The sequence below is a fragment of the Ornithorhynchus anatinus genome, chromosome X5 (genome assembly GCF_004115215.2).
Source record: "Ornithorhynchus anatinus isolate Pmale09 chromosome X5, mOrnAna1.pri.v4, whole genome shotgun sequence".
Lineage (NCBI taxonomy): Eukaryota > Metazoa > Chordata > Mammalia > Monotremata > Ornithorhynchidae > Ornithorhynchus > Ornithorhynchus anatinus.
Window position 1 is genome coordinate 54,190 of NC_041753.1, and position 21,215 is coordinate 75,404.

Genomic DNA, 21,215 nt, shown 5'->3' on the forward strand with positions numbered 1-21,215 from the left:
GCCCCAACACTTGTCCCCCCGCATTCACCCCCATGGTGCCTGGGTTTGGATGTAAATAGGTCAGGTCACAGGTCACAAGGGATGTGGGTTTCCTGTACTAAAGCAGAGCTGGGTGGTGGCCGGGAACCGGAAACCCGGCCCCCCCCTCCCCCAAGGTCCCCGTCTCCACCTGGGCCCCTCCCTGGCCCCCCACAACCCCACCCCTCTGTGAGCCCCCATTTCCACCGAGTCCCTTTCCCGAAGCCCTCCCTCCGGGACCCACTTTTCACTGGAGCCCCTGCCCCCCACGCCCACACCCTGCCCGTGGACCCCACCTTCCCCCCAGGTCCCTCCCATCAACGACCCCCCCCCCCCGCCTCAACCCCAGAAACAAACAGCCGGGCCGGCCGGGGTGGAGACGGTGTTTACCCACGATACAAACAGAAACCCAGTGGGTGGGGGGTTGGGGGCGGGGAGGGCGCCCGGAGTCGGGTTTTGGAAGGTGGGGGCTGGGGTTTAAAAAACCAGGGGGGGGGGGGCGTCTAACAGCAGTTCGTGGCCCTGAACGGAGGCGCCGGGCGTGGCGGCCGGGCCCGGAGTCTCTGCGGCGGCCATCCGCCGGCCCGCGACAGACCCGGCCAGGGCCCTCGGCTCCAGCCGCGGAGGGAGGGGGTCGGGGGGCCCGGAGGTCCAACTAGAAGCCGTACTTGGCCTGAGTCTGGCGGCGGCTCAGTTTGTTCTCTGACCACGAGTTCTTCAGCTCCAGCTCCCGCTCCTTGGCCTGGGGAGGAGTGACCGAAAGGTGGGGCGGGGCAACGTGGGGCGGCCCCCACCCCCCATGGGGAAGGGAAGGGAGGTCGGTGGGGGAGGGACGACGGGCGGACGGCCCCGGACGACAGCCTCGCCGTGTGGCTACAAGAAAAGCAGCAGCCACTCCACTCACCTGGTGGATCAGGTAGGTGATCTGGTGTTTCCGCCTCTGCTGGCCCGTTGGCTGCTCGCCCTTCTTCTGTTGGGGGCAGGGGCGGGGAGAGACCGGGGCGTCAGCCCGCAGGGGACGGGTTAGGGGTCATCCATGGATGCCGGGGTCTCCAGCCCCCGCCCCCAGCCCCCAGCTCCCACCGCGCAGTCGAGCCCGTGAGGGTCCCAAGCTTGGGATGGAGGATGGGGGAGCGAGGAGCAAGCGGCCCGGTGCCCGGCACGGCCCAGACCTTGCTGAAGGATTTCATGGTCTTCTCCTCCGTCAGGGACTTCGCCAGCCAGTGCTGGGTGCCGCTCAGCTGGTCGTCGCCCTTGATCTCCACGAAGTTGATCTCCTCGCGCCCACGGTTCCGCTTACCCTGCAGTCGCTTGAACTGGGAGGGAAGAGGACAGTTGAGGGAGGCGCTCGGCGGGGCTGCACGATGCCCGGGGACCGGGGGAGGGAGGGGCCTGGTGCCGCTTCAGCCCCAAGTTACCGCTTCGTCATCCATGAAGGAGGCGTCGGGGGTGAGATCCTGGGGGGCCCCCACTGCCGGGTCAGGGTCGGGGTAGTAGCCGCTGCCGTAGTAGTCCTGGAGCCGGAAGGAACGGGACGAAAGAGGACGCATAGCCCCCGCCCCACACCTCCCCTGGCCGCTGGAGGCAGGCAGAGCCGCCGCCGAGACCCCCGTGACACCACCGCCCCGGGGGAGTCGGCCACTCCCAGCGACCCCACCGGGCCCAGGAGCCCGACGCCCTCTGGGCCCTATGCCCTCCCCACCTCCCCGGGACCCAGGCCCATCCCCCGAGGTCAACCCACCTGGTAGTAGGCTCCGGCGACCCCCGGTTGGCCGTACGGGGGGAACGGGCCCCCGGAAGCCTGGCCGGCGCCGCCCCCGCCTTCCTCGCCGGCCCTGGGCACCCAGGGGGCCCCGCGCCAGCCGTCCGCCGTCTTGAACTCCAGCGGGGCGTCCGCCGCGCCACCCTGGAAGTCCGGCTCCGGCTCCGTGCCGGGGGGCGGGTCTTCGGCGGCGGCCGCCAGGGCGTCAGGGACGTAGGGGAGGTAGGGGGCGGCGGGGGCCGGGGGGGCAGGGGTGGGGGCAGCGGCCGAAGAAGGGGGCGGTTCCACCCGATCGGGGAGGGAGAAGTAGTTCTCGGGGGCCAGGTCCTCACCGTCGCTATCACCCCCGTCCTGAGCCATCTGCTTGGCCACCTGAAGGGCGGCGCTCTTGGCCGCAGCCTTGATGGCCGAGGGGGACGGGATGGGACCAGCGGAGGGCGGGGCCCTGGCGGCCGCCTTGGAGGGCGGCCGGGAGGCCGGGGGGCCGTCGGGTGGCTTGCGGGAGAAGGCGTGAGGCAGCAGCGCGCGACCGGGCTCTTTCACCGTCAGGTTCCTGGGCTGGGGGAGCAGGGCCGACAGGCCGGTGCCCCCGGCCGACCCCTGGGCAGGCGGAGCCACAGACAGACAAGAAGTAGGGGGCGGGCGGGGGCACAGATGGACAGGGATGGGGGGGGGGGGGGACAGACCCAGAGGAGGTTATTAGTTAGGGGCGACAGTTGAGGCAGGATCACCCATTAACCAGCTGCTCTTCTCCAGCACCTCCCCCCAGCCCCCGACCCCTCCTCTCCCTTACCCCTGAGCCCTCCTCTCCTTTACCCCAGTCCCTCCTCTCCCTCATTCCCCCCTTCCTCTCCCAGTAATACTAATAGCAGCTTTTATTGAATGTCCACCTGGTTGCCCTATACTAGGCACTAAAGAAGACCCATGGTATAACAAAATGACAAGCTTCCTGCCCATAAGGGGCTTACACTCTAATGGGAGAGACAAACATAAAAATCTATGCACAATAAATTGAGTAGACATATACATCTGAGTGCTAAGGAAAATAAGGAAGGAGAAGCAGCATAGTCTAGTGGTTAGAGCCCAGGCCCGGGAGTCAGAAGAACCTGGACATTTATCCCGGCTCCACCACTTGTCTGCTGTATGACCTTGGGCAAATCACTTGATAAAAACAGGGAGTAAGACCGTGAGCCCCATGTGGGACATGGACTCTGACCAACCTGATTAATTCATATCTACCCCAGTGCTTAGTGCGGTGATTGGCAAGTTGTAAACACTTAAATGCCATATGTAAAAGGGCTAGAGTTGGTTGAGGAGTTGCTACTGCTCAGGGAGTAGAACATTAATCAGAGATGGATGGTCTGAGGATGTGGGACCTTAGGAGAGCTGGGGTTTGAAGGCGAGGGGATTGTGGTCTGCCCGGCGAGGGGTGGGAGGGAGTTCCAGGCCTGGGGAGCAGAGGGAGGGGATGGATGTTAGAGTCAACAGCGAGGTATAGCTGGAAGGTGGCTTCGGGAGAAGTGAATAATAATAACAGTGTTCGTATTTGCTAAATAAGGGTAAGCAGCGTGGCTCAGTGGAAGGAGGCTGGGCTTCGGAGTCAGAGGTCATGAGTTCGACTCCCGGCTCTGCCACTTGTCAGCTGTGTGACTGTGGGCAAGTCACTTCACTTCTCTGTGCCTCAGTTACCTCATCTATAAAATAGGGATTAACTGTGAGCCTCACGTGGGACAACCTGATGACCCTGTATCTACCCCAGCGCTTAGAACAGTGCTCTGCACATAGTAAGCGCTTAACAAATACCAAGATTATTAAATGCTTACTATGTGCAAAGCACTGTTCTAAGCGCTGGGGGGGGATACAAGGTGAGTCCCACGTGGGGCTCACAGTTTTAATCCCCATTTTACAGATGAGGTAACTGAGGCACAGAGAAGTAAAGTGACTTGCCCAAAGTCACACAGATGGCGAGCAGCGGAGCCGCAATTAGAACCCATGACCTCTGACAGTAGGCCACGGCAAAACGGGTGAAGAGAGCAGCGAGGTAAACTAGGGTCAGATGGTACGGTGCCTCAAAGGCAATCAAACCATAGGGGTTTTTGTTTTGATGTGCAGAGCGTCCTGGGGAGAGGAGAGACGCGGACTGAGCGATGCTCTGGGAAAACGACCCGTGAAGCTGCGGGGAGCAGCAGCCTCTCCTTTGCTCCCTTTCTCCTCGCTGGGAAGGACACTCCAAACCTTAGCCGAGGCCTTGCGTACCCAAACTCCCCACTGACCCAGAAACCTAGCCCTCCCCTCGTCGTTCGTCCGCCCCTTCCCAACGGGGAGGAGCTCAGCCCCTGCTGATGGTGATGGAGGGCGGGGGGACCTGTGGGCCTCACCTGGAGGGACGCCTTCTTCTTGGGTTCATCCTCTTCAGAATCGGACTGAGGGAGGGAGAAACAGGAGGGGTCAGAGCACACGGGTCGGGGCAGAGCACGGGATCCTCGAGGCTGGGAGTCGACCCTGACTGTCGCCTGGATCCTGGGGAGGGCCCTGAGTCCTGTACTTTCTGTTCCTTGAGATCCCAGGGGCTGGATACTGCTCCCCACGGGCCCCCACCCCAAGTGACCCTGGAAAATCATGGCATCAGGACGCCCTCCGCGCTGCGGCCTGCAGCTTCAACCCCACCGGAGAATGGATCCTTCTGGGGAGCGACAGGGCCTGTGGGAGACAGGGGAGGGGACGGGGGTCTCAGGAACTGGGAGAGGGGGAAGGATGGAGCTGACCGGGATCCCCGAGGGGGATGAGTGGTTGTGCCTGGAGAAGAAAGGTGTCATGGGGGGGGGGGGGGGGGAGATCATTGTACTGGGGGGCAGGGGTCCTGGGGAAGGACTGGCGGTGATGGCTGGGCTGGGAGTGATCACTGTGCAAGGGGGAGGCCTCGGGGTGATAGCTGTGCTGGGTGAGGATCCCGAGCAAGGTCTGAGGTGAGCGCTGTGCTCGGGAGGCCGGGGCGGGGGTCCCGGAGGAGGGCTGGGGGTGACGGCGGTACTAGGCGATGGCTGTACTGGGGTCCTGGAGGGCTGGGGGTGACGGCTGGCTGAGTGAGGGTGGTCCGGGGGTGATGGCTGTGCTGGGTGAGGGTGGTCCGGGGGAAGGCTGGGGGCGATGATGGCGGTACTGGGGTCCTGGAGAACGGGGGGTGATGGCTTTGCCGGGGGAGGATGGGGGGACATAGCTGGACTGGGTCCTGGGGGTGATGGCTGTGCAGAGTGACGGTGGTCCGGGGGTGATGGTCTTGCTAGGAGAGGGTGGCCCGGGGGTGGGCGGGGGGTGATGATGGCTGTGCTGGGTGAGGGTGGTCGGGATGATGGCTGTGCTGGGGGAGGATGGTCCGGGGGCGATGGTTTTGCTAGGGGAGGGTGGCCTGGGGCAGGGCGGGGGGTGACGATGGCTGTACTGGGGTCCTGGAGGAGGACTGGGGGTGATGGCTGTGCTGGGGGAGGGTGGTGGGGATGATGGCTGTGCTGGGGGAGGGCGGTCCGGGGGTGATGGCTGTGCTGGGGGAGGGCGGTCCGGGGGCGGGCAGGGGCGATGATGTCTGTAGTGCGGTGGTGGCGGAGGGCCGGGGGTGACGGCCATGCGGGGGAGGCGTGGGGGCGATGATGTCGGTAGTGTGATGGAGGCGGAGGGGCGCGGGGCGGGTCCTCACATCGGCGCGGGTCAGCTCGGGAGCGGCGATCCGCACGGGCTCCGTCCTCTTCCTGGGCCTGGCGGGGCCCGGGGCGGGGCCCGGGGCGGGGGCCCGGGGGTGCGGGAGCGGCGGCGGCGGCGGCCCCGGCGTTGGGAAGGCGGGCGGGCCGAAGGGCGGCGGGGGCGTGCGGGCCGGGCCGGGCCCCGGGGGCGGCGGCGGCAGCAGCAGGGCGGGGAAGGCCGGGGCGAGCGGCGGCGGCGACGGCGGGGGCGCGGGGCCCGGGCTCGGGCCCTTGGGCGGAGGCAGCGATGCGAACAGGCCGCCCGGTGGGGCGCCCGGGCCCGGCGCCGCCTCGTCGTCGTCGTCGTCGTCGTCGTCCTCCTCCTCGACGGGCCCCGGCTCCGCCTCGTCCGCGTCGCTCTCCTCGCTGCTGGCGTAGGCCACCAACGACATCGCCCGCCTCGGGGGTGGCGCCGACCCGCAGCCCCCGGACCGGCCTAACTCCGGTCGGCGCCCATGGCCCCGGCTCCGCTCGGCTCCGCTCGGCTCCCGAACGGCTTCCTTCCCCCCCAGCCCCCCTACCCCCCCGACTAATGGCCGCCGCCCCTTCGCCCGCCTCTCGCGTCGCCTCAGAGCCCGAGGACTACGACTCCCGGCGGCCCCCGCGGCGGAAGCGCCGTTCCCCGTGGGGCAGAGTGGGCGCGAGGCCTGCCGGGAGATGTAGTCCACGTCGGGGTGAGGGGCGGGGCGGCGAAAGGGGGGGAGTCGCCGCATCATGAGGCGCGACAGGGCGGCGCGGAGGAGTCTGGGAGTTTCCGGCCACTTGACATGACTCCCCGACAGGAGCGTGTTGCCGTCCTGGGGGTGGGACTGGGGGGTGGGGGGCCGGGCCTTCCGAAAACATGGGGCTGTTCCCGCCGACTCGCTGCTATTCTTTCATTGCTATTGACTGAGCTTTTACTGAGTGTACACCATTCATTCATTCAATAGTATTTATTGAGCGCTTACTCTGTGCAGAGCACTGGACTAAGCGCTCGGAATGGACAAGTCGGTAGCAGATAGAGACGGTCCCTGCCGTTTGACGGGTTTACCGTCTAATCGGGGGAGACAGACAAGAACAATGGCAATAAATAGAATCGAGGAGAAGCACACCTTCCCCCTCTGGGGGGAAGAGAAGCAGCGTGGCTCAGTGGAAAGAGCACGGGCTTTGGAGTCAGGGCTCATGAGTTCGAATCCCAGCTCTGCCACTTGTCGGCTGGGTGACTGTGGGCAAGTCACTTCACTTCTCTGGCCTCAGTTCCCTCATCTGTAAAAATGGGGATGAAGACTGTGAGCCCCATGTGGGACAACCTGATTCCCCTATGTCTACCCCAGCGCTTAGAACAGTGCTCGGCACATAGTAAGCGCTTAACAAATACCAACATTATTATTATTATTACATCTCATTAAAACAATAGCAGATAAATAGAAACAGGGCGATGTACAGCTCATTAACAAAATAAATAGGGTGATGAAGATATATACAGTTGAGGGGTCGAGGACAGTGCTGAGGGGAGGGGATGGGAGAGGGGGAGGAGCAGAGGGAAACGGGGGAGGAGAGGGTTTAGCTGCAGAGAGGTGAAGGGGGGGTAGAGGGAGCAGAGGGAAAAGGGGAGCTCAGTCTGGGAAGGCCTCTTGGAGGAGGTGAGCTTTAAGTAGGGTTTTGAAGAGGGGACGAGAAGTAGTTTGGTAGAGGTGAGGAGGGAGGGCATTCCAGGACCGCTTACACCACTGTACTAGGCGCTTGGAAGAGTATCATACAACAATAAACTGACACATTCGCTGCCCACATCGAGCTTACTGTCTGGAGGGGGAGGCAGACATGAATAGAAATAAATAAATCACAGATATGTACCTAATAATAATTATGGTAACTGATAAGCGCTTCTTATGTGCCAAGCACTGTTCTAAGTGCTGCGGTAGATGCAAGGTAATGGGGTTGTTCCCCGCGGGGCTCACAGTCTTCATCCCCATTTTACAGATGAGGAAACAGAGGCACAGGAAAGTTAGGTGACTTGCCCAAAGTCACACAGCAGACAAGTGGCAGAGCCGGGAGGGGCTGGGAGGGCAGGTGAATAAACGGAGCAAGTCAGGCCAACGACGCGGAAGGGAATGGCGAAGAGGAAAAGGGGAACTTAGGGAAGGCCTCTTGGCGGAGATGTGCTTTTAACAAGGTTTTGAAGGCAGGGAGAGAAATTGTCGGTCGGATTTGAGGAGGAGGGGTTTTTTTTTTTTTCTCCCCTCCCAGCCACTCAGCACACATATCTGTACATACCTGTAATCTATTCATTTGTATTGATGTCTGTCTCCCCGCCTCTAGACTGTAAGCTCGTTATGAGCAGGGAATGTGTCCGTTTATTATTGTATTGTACTCTCCCACGCGCTTAGTACAGTGCTCTGCGCACAGTAAGCTGTCGATCAATATGATTGAATGAATGAATGAATGAGGGCGTTCCAGGCCAGAGGGAGGTCTTGGGGCGAGGGTATCGGCGGCAAGTGAGATGAGATCGAGGAACAGCGAGAAGGCTGTTGAGTTGGGAAATGTGGAGATTGTGTGAGGGTGGACTGCAGGTCAGCTTGGGAAAGGGGAGGACTCTTCTCCTTCCAAGACAAGTGACATTGTTTAGGTTCCCTGGTCCTTTTACACCTTTCAATCAATCAGTCAATCAATATGTATTGAGTGCTTTCTGTGCAAAACACTGTCCTAAGCGCTTGAGAGAGTTCAAAGTTAGTAGATGTGATTCCTACCCGGAAGAATCTGTTCCTTTTAAGCACTTGAAATTCACCCCACCCGCAGTGGTGACAGAGTTGGTAGACACGTTTTCTGACCTCAAGGACCTTACGGTCCAGCGGGGGAGACAGACATTAATATTTAATTTGTGTTCATGTACATCATTGCTTGAGGTCAGAAAACATGTTTACCAATTCTGTTGCACTGTATTCTCCCAAGCACTCTACAGCGTTCTGCACACAGTAAGGGCTCGGTATATAACACTGGTTGATTAAGAGTGTTTCCAATCGAGAAGTGGCGACAGAAAGCATAAATTACAGGTAGGAAAACAGAGAACGTATCTGTTATACTATTACCCTGGCGTGGCTCAGTGGAAAGAGCCCGGGCTTTGGAGTCAGGGGTCATGAGTTCAAATCCTGACTCCGCTGCTTGTCAGCTGTGTGACTGTGGGCAAGTCACTTAACTTCTCTGTGCCTCAGTGACCTCATCTGCAAAATGGGGATGAAGACTGTGAGCCTCACGTGGGACAACCTGATGACTCTGTATCTACCCAGCGCTTAGAACAGTGCTCTGCACATAGTAAGCGCTTAACAAATACTAACATTATTATTACTCTCCCAACACTTGGTACAGTGCTCTGCACACAAGAGGGGCTCAATAAATGAGATTGATTGTCCCAATCCTGAGCACCAGGGGGCGACTCTGCAACTGGAGGGAAAACAAACTGCGAGAGACCTAGAAAAACAACACAAAAACCCCAGGCTGCAGGTCGGAAAGAAATGAGGCAGGAGGCAAATTTTGGGGAGCTCCTAGGTGGCGAGGGATAAAGTCAGTTAAAGATTTGAAGTAACACCTTGGGGGAGCAAGGGGCTGGAGTCCTAGTGGACCACAAGCCACATGGGACTCAAGCCCCAGGACAAGAGGAAGGGGGAGATGAGTGCCGAATGGCTAGTCACTGAGAGCCACAAGACCGGGTGGCCAACTAATCAACCAGCAGTATTTATTGAGCGGCTCTGTGCACTATAGTGAGCCTGAAGGGGTGTGCTGTGGAATTAGAATATAATGATAATGTGGGTATTTGTTGAGCGCTTACTATGTGCAGAGCACTGTTCTAAGCGCTGGGGGAGATACAGGGTCATCAGGTCGTCCCACGTGAGGCTCCCAGTCTTCATCCCCATTTTACAGGTAACTGAGGCACAGAGAAGTGAAGTGACATGCCCACAGTCATACAGCTGACAAGTGTCAGAGCCGGAATTCGAACCGATGACCTCTGACTCCCAAGCCTGTGCTCTTTCCACTGAGCCACGCTGCTTCCCTATAAGATCCCTGCCCTCTGGGGGCTTATAAGCAGGGGAGACAGATACAAAAATAAATTACAAATAGGAAGAAGTCTTCTGGGTGGGTAAGCCTGTGAGGAGGGATGGCGTCCACCAGCTTTATTATACTTTCCCAAATGTTTAGTACGGTGGTCTGCACACAGTAAGCGCTCCATAAATGCCATTGAATGATTGAAGAAGGAAAAGTGGGTATGTAGATGAGTGAGTGCATAAGTAATTGAGTGTGTAAACCCACGGGTACTGTATTGCTACGGGTGAAGCGGTAGAGAAGTGGAATGACTTCAGTGAAAAGAGTTCAGATCTATCTGGAGGTCAGAGGACCTAATATCTAATCCCAGTTCTGCCACTTACCTGCTGTGTGACTTTGGGCAAGTCACTTAAATTCTCTGTGTCTCAGCTTCCTCATCTGTAAAATGGGGATTCAATTCCTGTTCACCCTCCCCTTAAGCGCTTACTGTGTGCCCACCACTGTTCTAAGCACTGGGATAGATATAAGGTAATCAGGTTGTCCCTCAGACTTAAGCAGTAAGCCCCATCTGTGTCTGCTGTGATGATCTTGGTTCTACTCTGGAGCTTAGTGTAGGGGTTGGCCAGTAGTAAACCCTTAAATAATAATAACTGTAGTATATGATAAGCGCTTACTAATAATGATTAATAATTATGGTATTTATTAAGCGCTTACTATACATCAGGCACTGTACTAAGCGCTGGGGTAGAAGCAGCGTGGCTTAGTGGAAAGAGCCCGGGCTTGGGAGTCAGAGGTCATGGGTTCAAATCCCAGCTCCACCACTTGTCAGCTGGGTGACTTTGGGCAAGTCCCTTCGCTTCTCCGTGCCTCAGTTACCTCATCTGTAAAATGGGGATTGAGACTGTGAGCCCCACGTGGGACAACCTGATCACCTAGTATCACCCCCAGCGCTTAGAACAGTGCTTTGCACATAGTAAGCGCTTAACAAATGCCATCATTATTATTATTATTCTTACAAGATAATCAGGTCCCGTATAGTCCCTGGCCCACTTGAGCTCACAGTCTAAGTAAGAAGTACTGTGAGCCCGTTATTGGGCAGCGATTGTCTCGAATCTGTTGCCGAATTGTACATTCCAAGAGCATAGTACAGTGCTCTGCACATAGTAAGCGCTCCATAAATACTATTGAATGACTGAAGTAACACTTACCTCTATCGTTATTATTATTACTTGGTTGTGAGTGCAAAATTCCAAGTAGAAGCAGCATGGCCTAGTGGATAGAGCATGGGTCTGGGAGTCAAAAGGTCAAGGATTCTATCCCGGCTTCACCCCCTGCTTGCTGTGTGGCCTTGGACAAGTCACTTCACTTCTCTGGACCTCAGTTCCCTCATCTATAAAAAAGGAATTAAGACTGTGAGCCCCAGGCGGGACAGGGACTGCGCCCAACCCGATTTGCTTGTATCCACCCCAGCGCTTAGTACAGTGCTTCGCACATTGTAAATGCTTAACAAATACCACAGTTATTATTATTACTACTATTAGGGGCTGCCGGTCCGGCAGGGAAGGCAGGACACACCCTTGGGCAAGTCATTTAACTTCTCTGTGCCTCAGTTTCCTCAGCTGTAAAATAGGGATTTAACTGCCTTTCTTCCTCTTTCTTAGACTGAAGTGTCATGTGGGACAGGGACTGTGTCAGACCTGATTATCTTGTATCTACACACAGACCCAAACTTTGCTGGGCGGCGGCAGGGGCAGGGGCAGGATCCTGTCCACACCCAGTCCTGCCCGGAGGGCAGTTTGGATTACATACTTTGGCTAGACACGACCACGGAATGACATAAGGTTATTCCGATAACACAGGTCGGTCTAGATTCAGCACCTCCCTCTGCAGCAAAAAGCTCAGGCACATGATGGTGGTGCATAGAATGCTAGTTGCACAGGCCAATTCCCGTTTCCCTTAATAATAATAATAATAATAATAATGGTATTTGTTGAGCACTTACTATGTGCAAAGGACTCCAAAACACAACCCCCACATTATAGGAGAAAGGCATGACTAATGCAAGCACTGCACTGGGCACCTATTGTTGGCAGATCATTGTTCCCAGCATCGTGCAGGGCACAGCACCATATATGATATCTAATAAAAATAATGATGGCATTTGTTAAGCGCTTACTATGTGCCAATCACTGTTCTAAGCACCGGGGTAGATACAAGGTAACCAGGTTGTCCCACGTGGAGCTCACCGTCTTAATCCCCATTTTCCAGATGAGGTAACTGAGGCACAAAAAAGCAAAGTGCTTGCCCAAAGTCACACAGCCGGTGTGGCGGAGCCGGGATTAGAACCCACAACCTCTGAATCCCAAGCCCAGGCTCTTTCTACTCAGCCACGCTGCATCTCCAACCCCCTATCCAACCCAACCCCATATCTTCTGTGTGCAGAGCACTGTCCTGTGTGTCTACTGAAGGCAGATAATAATAATCATGATCGAGCTATTTGTTATGTGCTTCGTTTTTATGCCAGGCACATTCTAAGCGCTGGGGTAGAGACAAGTAGGACGCAGTCCCTGTCCCACATGAGGCTCACAGTCTTAATTCCCATTTTACAGATGAGGTAACCGAGGCCCAGAAAAGTAAAGTGACCTGGCAGACAATAGGCAGAGCTGGGATTAGAACCCAGGTCCTCCAGCTCCCGGGCCTGTGCTCCTTCCACTAGACCACACTGCTGCTTAGTCCAGAGCACTGGACTAAGCACTTGGGAGAGAACAGAAGCAAGACCCATGTGCCCTGCCCTCCGGGACCTGAGATGGACAAACAGGGAGAGACAAGAAGGATTTTGAGACAGTAGGTTCCAGCCCTGGCCTCTCTCATCCAACCAATCTCCCCTTGCTTCCAGGACTCGGCCGCTTGGACATCCCACCGGCACCTCAAGCTCCACATGTCAGTCGGTCAGTCAATCAAGCCTATTTATTGAGCACTTACTATGTGCAGAACACTGTATTAAGCACTTGGGAGAGTACAATGCAACGATAAACAGACATATTCCCTGCCCACGACGAGCTTACGGTCTAGAGGGGTAGACAGACAGACAGACAGACAGACAGACAGACAGATAGGAACTTGAGTGCCGTGGGGGATGAATAAAGGAAGGAAGTCAGGGTGACACAGACAGGTGTAGAAGAAAAGGAAAAGAGGGCTTAGTCTGGGAAGGCCTCTTGGAGGAGACGGGCCTTCAATAAGGCTTTGAAGAGTAATTATCTGTCGGATAACATGTGTAAAACCCATCTTCCCTCCTAAACCCATCCTCTCTGTCCCAGAACCTCCAAGTTTGAGGTTACAATCAATCAATCAGTGGCATTTCCTGAAAGTGCTTACTGTGCAGAGCACTGTGTTAAGCACTTGGAAAAGTTCAATACAATAGAGTTGGTAGGCCCGATCCCTGCCCACAAGGATAATAATAATAATAATGGTATTTGTTAAGCATTTACTCTATGCCAAGCACTGTTCTAAGCACTTGGAAAATATAATTCAGCAATAGAGAGCGACTATCCCTGCCCACACTGGGCTTACAGTCTGGAAGGGGGGAGACAGACAACAAAACAAGTAAACAGGCATTTATAGAATATGGAATTATAGGTACGTACGTACATATTTACACGAGTGCTGTGGGGCGGGGGCGGGCAGAACAAAGGGAGCGAGTCGGTGCGATGTGGAGGGGAGGGGGAACTGAGGAAAAAGGGGGGCTTTGGGTGGGGTGTATGCCAAGTGCTTAAGGGTACAGATCCAAGTGCATAGATGATGCAGAGGAGAGGGCACGGAGGGGAAACGAGGGTTTAGGCAAAGAAGGCATCTTGGAGGTGTGATTTTAGGAGGGTTTTAAAGGAGGCGAGAGTGGCGATTTGTCCAGTGGGAAGAGGGAGGGAATTCCGGGCCAGAGGGAGGACGTGGGCAAGGGGCAAGACTGTGAACCCCATGGGGGACAGGCGTTGTGTCCAACTTGATTAGCTTGTAGTTACCCCAGCGTTTAGAATATTGCTTGATGCATAGTAAGTCCTTAACAAATACCATCAATGTTATTATCATTCTTCTTCTTATTATTACAGGGTCAAGGGTGAAATAGACAGGATGCAGTTTCAGAGAGTAGGTTGGTTTTAGGGAAGTGAACTGTGGGGGTTGGGTTAGAGGAGGAGAGGTTAGGTGGGTTAGGAGGGGCAGGGAAGAACTGAGTAAGTGCCTTTTCATCAATGACAAAGAATTTCTATTTGACGCAAAGGTGAATGGACGATCACTGGAGGTGTTTGAGGACTGGGGAGAAATGGACTAAACTTTTTTTTGCAAAGCGATCCGGACAGGAAAGTGAAGTATGGGCTGGAGAGAGGAGAAACGGGAGCGAGGAGACTGATGCAGTAGTCAAGATGGGGTACGATAAATGCTTGGATCAGCACGGTAGCAGTTTGGATGGAGAAGAAAGGGCAGATCCTGAAGATGTTGTGAAGGCAGAACCGGTAGGATTCGGTGACAGATTGCATATGTGGGTTGAACGAGCGAGGTGAATTGAGGATAACGCTAAGGTTAGGGGCTCGTGAGGCAGGAAAGATGGTGAGTTCTACGGTGATGGGAAAGTTGGGCGAATAGGGTCCAGGCGGGAAGATCAGTTCTGTTTTGGATACGTTAAGTTGAAGGCGATGGCGGGACACCCGATACAGAAGTTCTGAAGGCAGGAGAGAATGTGAGACAGGAAAGGAGAAAGGTTGGGGTTGGAGAAGAAGATTTGGGAGTCATCCTGCCTAGGAGATAAGTGAAGCTGTGGGAGTAAATGAGTTGTGCAAGGGAGTAGGTGTCGATGCGGACTAGAAGGGGGCCCAAAATTGAGATCTGAGGGACTCCCACAGTTAGAGAGTGGGAGGTGAAAGATACCGAGCAAGGGCAGCCAGAGGGATAAGAGGAGAAGCAGGAGAGGACAGTGTCAGTGAAGCCAAGGCTGGAGAGCATTTCAGAGAGAAGAGGGGTGGGCCGCAGTGCCGAAGAAGGCAGAGAGGTCTGGGAGGATCAGATCGAAGTGGAGTCGGTTGAATTTGGAAAGAAGGAAGTCGTCGGTGAACTTAGGGCAGTTTCCATGGAGTGAAGGGGGTGGAAGCCAGATTGCAGGATATCAGGGAGAGGACTGGAGGAGAGGCAGTTGAGGTAAACAACTCACTCTAGGAGTTGGGAAGGGAATGGAAAGTTTGGAAAGAAGAAAGTAGACAATAACTCCAGCGAGCGGTGATGTCAAGGAAGGGCTTATTTAGGATGAAGACATGAGCACGTTTGAAAGCAGGAGGAAGAAGCCGTTGGCGAGCGAGCCATTGCAGATGGCAGTTAGGGTGGGTTAGAAGGGAGGAGGCAAGTGTCGTAATAAGGTTTGAGAAGCAGCGTGGCGTCGTGGACAGAGCCCGGGCCTGGGAGTCAGAAAAGACCTGGGTTCTAATCCCAGCTCCGCCACTTTTCTGCTGTGTGCCGTGGGGAAGTCACTTCACTTTTCTGTGACAGCTGTAAAATGGGGATTAGGATCGTGACCCCCATGTCGGATATGGCCTGTGTCCAACCCGATCACCCAGCACTTAGAACAGTGCCTGGCACATAGTGAACACTTAACTACCATAAAAAAAATTAAGGTTTAAAGGGATAGGGTCAGAGGTGCAGGAGAAGGGGGTAGAGTTTGAGGAGGTGGCAGCTCTCCTTTGGAGACCCTGCTGGTAAGTCTGTAGAGTGGAGGAGGGGATAGGACTGTTTGTACTGTGAGCCCGTTATTGGGCAGGGATTGTCTCTCTCTGTTGCCCAACTGTCCATTCCGAGCGCTTAGTACAGTGCTCTGCACATAGTAAGGGCTCAATAAATACGACTGAATGCATGAGGAGGGTGGGACTGGAGAGGTGCTGGGGAGATTTTAGGGAGCTTATGCCTTCCATTTTATAGATGAAATTGTTTTGTTTGGTTGTCCGTCTCCCCCGTTAAGACTGTGAGCCCGTCGTAGGGCAGGGATGGTGTGTTGCCCAATTGTATATTCCAAGTGCTTAGTACAGTGCTCTGTACATAGTAAGGGCTCAATAAATACAAGTGAATGCATGAAGAGGATGGGACTGGAGAAGTACTGGGGAGATTTTAGGGAGCTTAAGCCTTCCAGTTTATGGATGAAATTGTTTTGTCTGTCTCCCCCGTTTAGAGTGTGAGCCCATTGTTGGGCAGGGATCGTCTCTCTCTGTTGCCCAATTGTCCAAGTGCTCAGCCCAGCGCTCTGCGCATAGAAAGCGCTTAATAAATACGACTGAATGCAAGAGGACGGTGGGACCGGAGAGGTGTTGGGGAATTTTTAGGGAGCGTATGCCTTCCGTTTTATAGCTGACTTTTTTGTTTTGCGGTCCGTCTCCCCCGTTTAGGGTGGGAGCCCATTGTTGGGCAGGGATGGTCTCTCTCTGCCGCCCAACTGTCCACTCCGAGCGCTCAGTCCAGAGCAAGCGCTCAATAAATACGACGAATGGAATACACGGGGAGGCCTGGGGGAGGTGGGAGGACAAGGAGTTAAAAGTGCTGAAGGGGTGCAGGGGCGGCGGAGTCCTCCTAAGAGGGTGGAGGAGCAGGCAGGGTGGCAGTGGATTCCCAGGCCTCCGCTGGCACAAAGCCCCATTTTCTTGGAACCGGAACCGGGATTCTTTGTTCCCCCCGGCGGCCTGGGGGGCGTCCGAGGACCCGGATCCACTTGGAACTTCTGCATCCGGGGCTTGCCGCAGACCCCCCCCCTCCCCCTCCCCCTCCCCCCCAGGCGGCGAGAGGCAGCGGGGCGGCCCCTCCCCCGCCCCCCCCGCCCGGGGCCTGCGGGCGCGAGGCGTCGCGCGGGCTCCCCGGGCGCCTCGCGCCTCCTGGCACAAAGCCCATCGACGCGCTCGGCGCTCGCCCGCTCCGGCCTGCGCCGCCCCGCGCCCCCCGACGCTCGGCGGCGGGAGCGCGCGGCGGGGGCGCGCCCAGGCTCGCTGATCGAGAGGCCGATCGCCTCGAACCCCTCCCCCGCCCCCACCGGAGAGCCGGAGGGAGGAGGGGCCGGAGGGAGGAGGAGGAGGCGGCGGCGGCGGCGGCAGCAGCAGCAGCAGCAATTGAATTTCAAACCCAAACAACTCCACGAGCGCCCCTTGGCCTCGCCGCTGCCCCTCGGCCCCTCCCGCAGCGCGGGCCCAGCGCGGCGCGGCGGCGGGATCCGGGCCGACGGTGCCGGGGGAGGAGGAGGAGGAGGAGGAGGCCGCCGGATTCCCCCCCCCCCCCGCCCGCACCATGTCCCGCTCCAACCGGCAGAAGGAATACAAACCCGGGGACCTGGTCTTCGCCAAGATGAAGGGCTACCCGCACTGGCCGGCCCGGGTACGGAGGTCGGGGGCGGTGGCGGGGCCCGGGGGACCCCCATCGTCCCGCCGCCGGGGGGGAGGGGACCGGGCCGCCCCGCCCCCGTCCCTGTCGGCCGCGGGGTGCGGGAGGGAGGGAGGGAGGGGGCACGTGGTCCGGTCCCCGTCCCGTCCCCGAGGCCCCCGCCGGACCCACTCGGACGGGGCCGGTTTATGACAGCCGGGGGAGGGGGGCGGGGAGGGACCATGGTGGAGGCAGACTTGGGGCCGGTCCTGCCGTCCGCGCCCGCCTTTGACTAGTCTGGGAGGCCCGGTGGACCCGTGGACGAGGCCGGGCGCCCGGGAGACACTTTCTATCCGTGTGTGTGTGTGTGTGTGTGTGTGTCTGCGGTTACGCGTGAGAGACTCGTGGGAGTGTGGGAGCGAAAGTGTGTGTGTGTGTGTGTAGTTAAGTGCGGGTCTCCAACGGCGGGGGCGGGGACTGGACACACAAAAACCCCCGCCCGGGCCCGGGGCGAGCGGGCTCCCGACCCTCCCCATCCCGCTCCTCCCCGGTGACTCAGCAGCTGCCCCGGACCCCGGGGGGGGGGGGGGCAGGAGGGCAGCGCCCCCCTCCCCCGACACCGGAGCCCCCCCCTCGCCCCCCAGCTGGGGCGTCCGGGCCGCCGCCGCCCGGTGTGCCCGGCCCCGGGGTCAAAGGGCGAGGCAGGGGCGGCGAGGCGGGCGTCCCGGGGGCAGCGGCGCTACGACTTTGCCCCCCCGGGAGACCGGAAGCCCAACCTCCCTGCCGCGAGGGCTGCTGGGAACTGTAGGCCGCGGCCCGGACCCCCGGACCCGCCGTCGCCATCATCATGGTGGTATTTGATAAGCCCCTACTCCGTGCGGGGCCACTGCTCTGAGCGCTGGAGGGGGATACACCATAATCAGGTTGTCCCACCTGAGGCTCACGGCCCTCATCCCCATTTTACAGATGAGGGAACTGAGGCACGGACAGGTGACTTGCACACAGTCAACCAGCTAAGTGGCAGAGGCGGGATCCGCACCCGTGACCTCTGACTCCCAAGCCCGAGCTCTTTCCACTGGGCCAAGGGGGTGGGGGGGACGACAGAGCAGGGGGGTGGATCCCTCGAGTCGGGCCGGCCGCTCCGTGCTCCGCGACGCGGGTGTCCCCTAGATCCCGTTGGAGAAGCAGCGTGGTTCGGTGGAAAGAGGCCGGGCTTGGCAGTCGGAGGTCATGGGTTCGAATCCCACTCTGCCACTTGTCAGCTGGGTGACGGTGGGCGAGTCACTTCTCTTCTCTGGGCCTCAGTGACCTCATCTGTCAAATGGGGAGCCTCACGTGGGACCACCTGATGACCCTGGATCTCCCCCAGTGCTTAGAACGGTGCTCTGCACATAGTAAGCGCTTAACAGATACCAACATTATCATTATTATGCTCAGCCTGTCCTCTAGACCAGTGGGCAGGTCACTTCACTTCTAGGTGCCTCGGTTCCCTCATCTGTAAAATGGGGGGTGAGGACTGTGAGCCTCACGGGGGACAACCTCATTACCCTGTATCTACCCCAGCGCTTAGGACAGTGATCTGCACATAGGAAGCGCTTAACAAATACCAACATTATTAGTAGACCATAAGCTTCCCGCGGGCAGGGATCGCGTCTACCAACTCCGACTGTATCACACCTGCCCGAGCGTTGGGTGCAGCGCCCTGCACGCGGTAGGTGCTCCACACGCGCCACTGATGGCTTAGCCTCCCCTCCGCAAGCTCACGTTCGCCCGCCTCTGCCCCCCGCAGATCGATGAGATGCCCGAGGCGGCGGTCAAGTCAGCGGCAAATAAATACCAGGTCTTCTTCTTCGGCACCCACGAGACGTGAGCCGGGGGCGTCGGGGCCGGAGGGAAGGCCGAGGGCAGTCGGGGCGGCGAGGGTTGAATGGGGGACCCTGGGGCGGATGGGAGGCTGAGGGGAGTCTCTCCCCTCCCGCCCCAGGGCTTTCTTGGGGGCCAAGGACCTGTTCCCCTATGAGGAGACGAAGGGGAAATTTGGCAAAGCGAACAAGCGGAAAGGATTCAGCGAGGGGCTGTGGGAGATCGAGAACAACCCTACGGTCAAGGCCTCGGGCTACCAGGTAACCCCCTCGGTCCCATAACGTGGCCCCGATCCCGGGCCCGAGGACCTCCTTCCCCCTGCCCCTCTCAACTTTAAAGGGGCGGCGCCAGCTGGTTTGGGGGGGTGGGGGCGGCGGGGTAGGGGTTCCCCGGTTGCGGGGGAGGGGCCGGTGGTTTCGGCGGGCCGAGTGCCACCTCCCCTCACACCCCCGGCCCTTCCCAGCCACCCCAGGAGAAGGGCTGCCCGGAAGCCACGGAGCTGGAGCCAGCGGTCGGGGATGGGGCGGCGGAGGAGGCCGGGGTCGGGGGCCGGAAGGGCAGCACGGACGGGGGCAGCAGCGATGAGGAGGGGAAGCTGGTGATCGACGAACCGGCCAAGGAGCGGAGCGAGAGGGGCCCTGGCAAGAGGCGGGCGGGGGACGCCCCTCAGGTACGGCACGGCCCGTGGGCACGCGGCTACTCTTGGCCTTCCCCGGCAGGGCCGTCCCTGCGATGGAGGGTGGGCTCGGGGGGGCGGGGGCCCCCGCTGCGGGAGGGACGACTGGGGGAGGCGGGGAAGGAGCCAGACTGCCAGTCTGGCTCACTTCCTCTGGCTCATTTGCCCCCAGGACAATTCCAAACGCCCTAAGGAGGCCCAGCGCCCCGAGTGGGGAGAGCAGGAGGAGGAAGATGAAGAGAAGGACCTTCCTCTCTCCAGTCGGGAGGAGGTCAGGAAGGAGGAAGAGGCAGAGGAGCCTGTGCCCGAGGGCAACAGAGACGGCAAAGACAGGTGGGAGGCTGGGAAGGGCCTGCAGTGGGAGGGTTAGGGGTTAGCCCCGGGGAGCCGCGAGACCTACGGACTCACGGAGACGCACAGTTGTAGGCTGTCGCGGACCGTTGTCACGGGTGCTCAGAAATGGCCCTGCTGATGGTGCGGTTTACCCATGGAAACAGCGTGGCACGGTGGAGAGAGCAGGCTTGGGGCCTGAGAGCCAAAAGGTCATGGTCCTACACCTGGCTTCCCCACTCGTCTGCCGTGTGACCTTGGGCAAGTCACTTCACTTCTGTGCCGCAGTCACCTCATCTGTAAAATTGGGGATTGAGGCCGCCAGCCCAACGGGCAGGGACCGTGTCTGTGCCAGTCAGCTTGTAGCCTCCCCAGTGCTTACAACAGTGCCTTAATAGATACTGTAATCGCCATTATTACACGTGTGGTTGGATCCACAGTCCTAGCCCCACTGCACACCCACACGAGGACAGATGTCCGGATGGCCCCTTCTACCGTGGCCACTTTTGCTCTTCGCAGCACCTGGCGACATCTTCCCCGTTGCTTCCTTGTCTCGCAGCCCTCGCTAAGGTTACGTTCGGTTACGTGTGACCTCGGGCAAGTCACTTGGGGATTAAGAGCGTGTGTCCAACCTGATTACCTCTATCTCCCCCAGTGCTTAGAACGGTGGTTGGCACGTAGGGAGTGCTTAATAAATACCATTGTTATTATTGATAAGAAGAAGAGCCGCACCTCGGCGAAGGGCTGTTGCTCCACGGCACGTGACGTCCGGTTCTCGGTCGGGCCGGCGGCCGTGTCCGCGCTCCTGACCCCCCCCCCCCACGCGGGCGGGCACTCGCCCGTCCAACCCCAGGGTCGCGGGGGCTGGGGAGGACTGGCACCGAGAAAGGGGGTAGGAGGAGCGGCCGTTGACCCCCCCAGTTGACTCTCTCTCCCTCTCTCCCTGCAGCCTGTAGCCACTTCCGAGCCAAGTCGCCCCCTGCCCAGGATGGACAAGGTTTCTGGCCGAAAACTGGGAGCCGCCCCCACCCCCTTCCCCGCCCTCCCCCTGCCGCCCCAGACCAGGAATTGTTTTTAGGGACGTTTTTAATAAAATGAAATTTACCAAAAAAAAAAAAACCTAAAAGACCAGCCGCCCCTTCCGCTTCCCCCTCCGGATGCCTTCCTCCCCCTCCCTGCGGGTCCTTGTCGGTTTGGGAAAATGAATAAACTGGATCCATCGGCTGGAACTGAGCCTCTGTGCGGGGAGGGGCGGGAGGGAAGGGTGGACGGGACTGGTGCCGACCGGCGCGCGGTGCACCGTCAAAACGCCTCGCCAATGAGCCCGGGGCGGCCGTCGAGTTTCAACATCGCGTCCCCTTTCCGCCCGCCCCTGGCCTGGGTGAGGCGGCCGGAGGCCCTCGCCGTCCCCGCCCGCCGCCGCGCAGAGCGGGATGCTCGGCCC

General features: G+C 58.5%; 2 protein-coding genes across 2 annotated transcripts; one reads left to right on the forward strand and one right to left on the reverse strand.

Annotated features, from left to right (window-relative positions):
* Window positions 1-385: 385 nt before the first annotated feature.
* Window positions 386-6,034, reverse strand: PRCC (proline rich mitotic checkpoint control factor). The gene is made up of 7 exons (XM_029054604.2): window positions 5,472-6,034; window positions 4,159-4,203; window positions 1,760-2,380; window positions 1,437-1,532; window positions 1,191-1,334; window positions 923-988; window positions 386-760 (listed from the first exon to the last, which is right to left on the reverse strand). Exons 1-7 carry the CDS (start codon window positions 5,904-5,906, stop codon window positions 674-676), a joined length of 1,494 nt encoding a protein of 497 aa, XP_028910437.1. The 5' UTR covers window positions 5,907-6,034; the 3' UTR covers window positions 386-673.
* Window positions 6,035-16,800: 10,766 nt separating this feature from the next.
* On the forward strand, window positions 16,801-21,000 carry HDGF (heparin binding growth factor). Its single transcript, XM_029054744.2, has 6 exons — window positions 16,801-16,917; window positions 18,692-18,768; window positions 18,887-19,025; window positions 19,229-19,435; window positions 19,614-19,774; window positions 20,721-21,000. The coding sequence occupies exons 1-6, from the start codon at window positions 16,831-16,833 to the stop codon at window positions 20,725-20,727; spliced, it is 678 nt and encodes a 225-aa protein (XP_028910577.1). The 5' UTR covers window positions 16,801-16,830; the 3' UTR covers window positions 20,728-21,000.
* The last annotated feature ends 215 nt before the right edge of the window (window positions 21,001-21,215 follow it).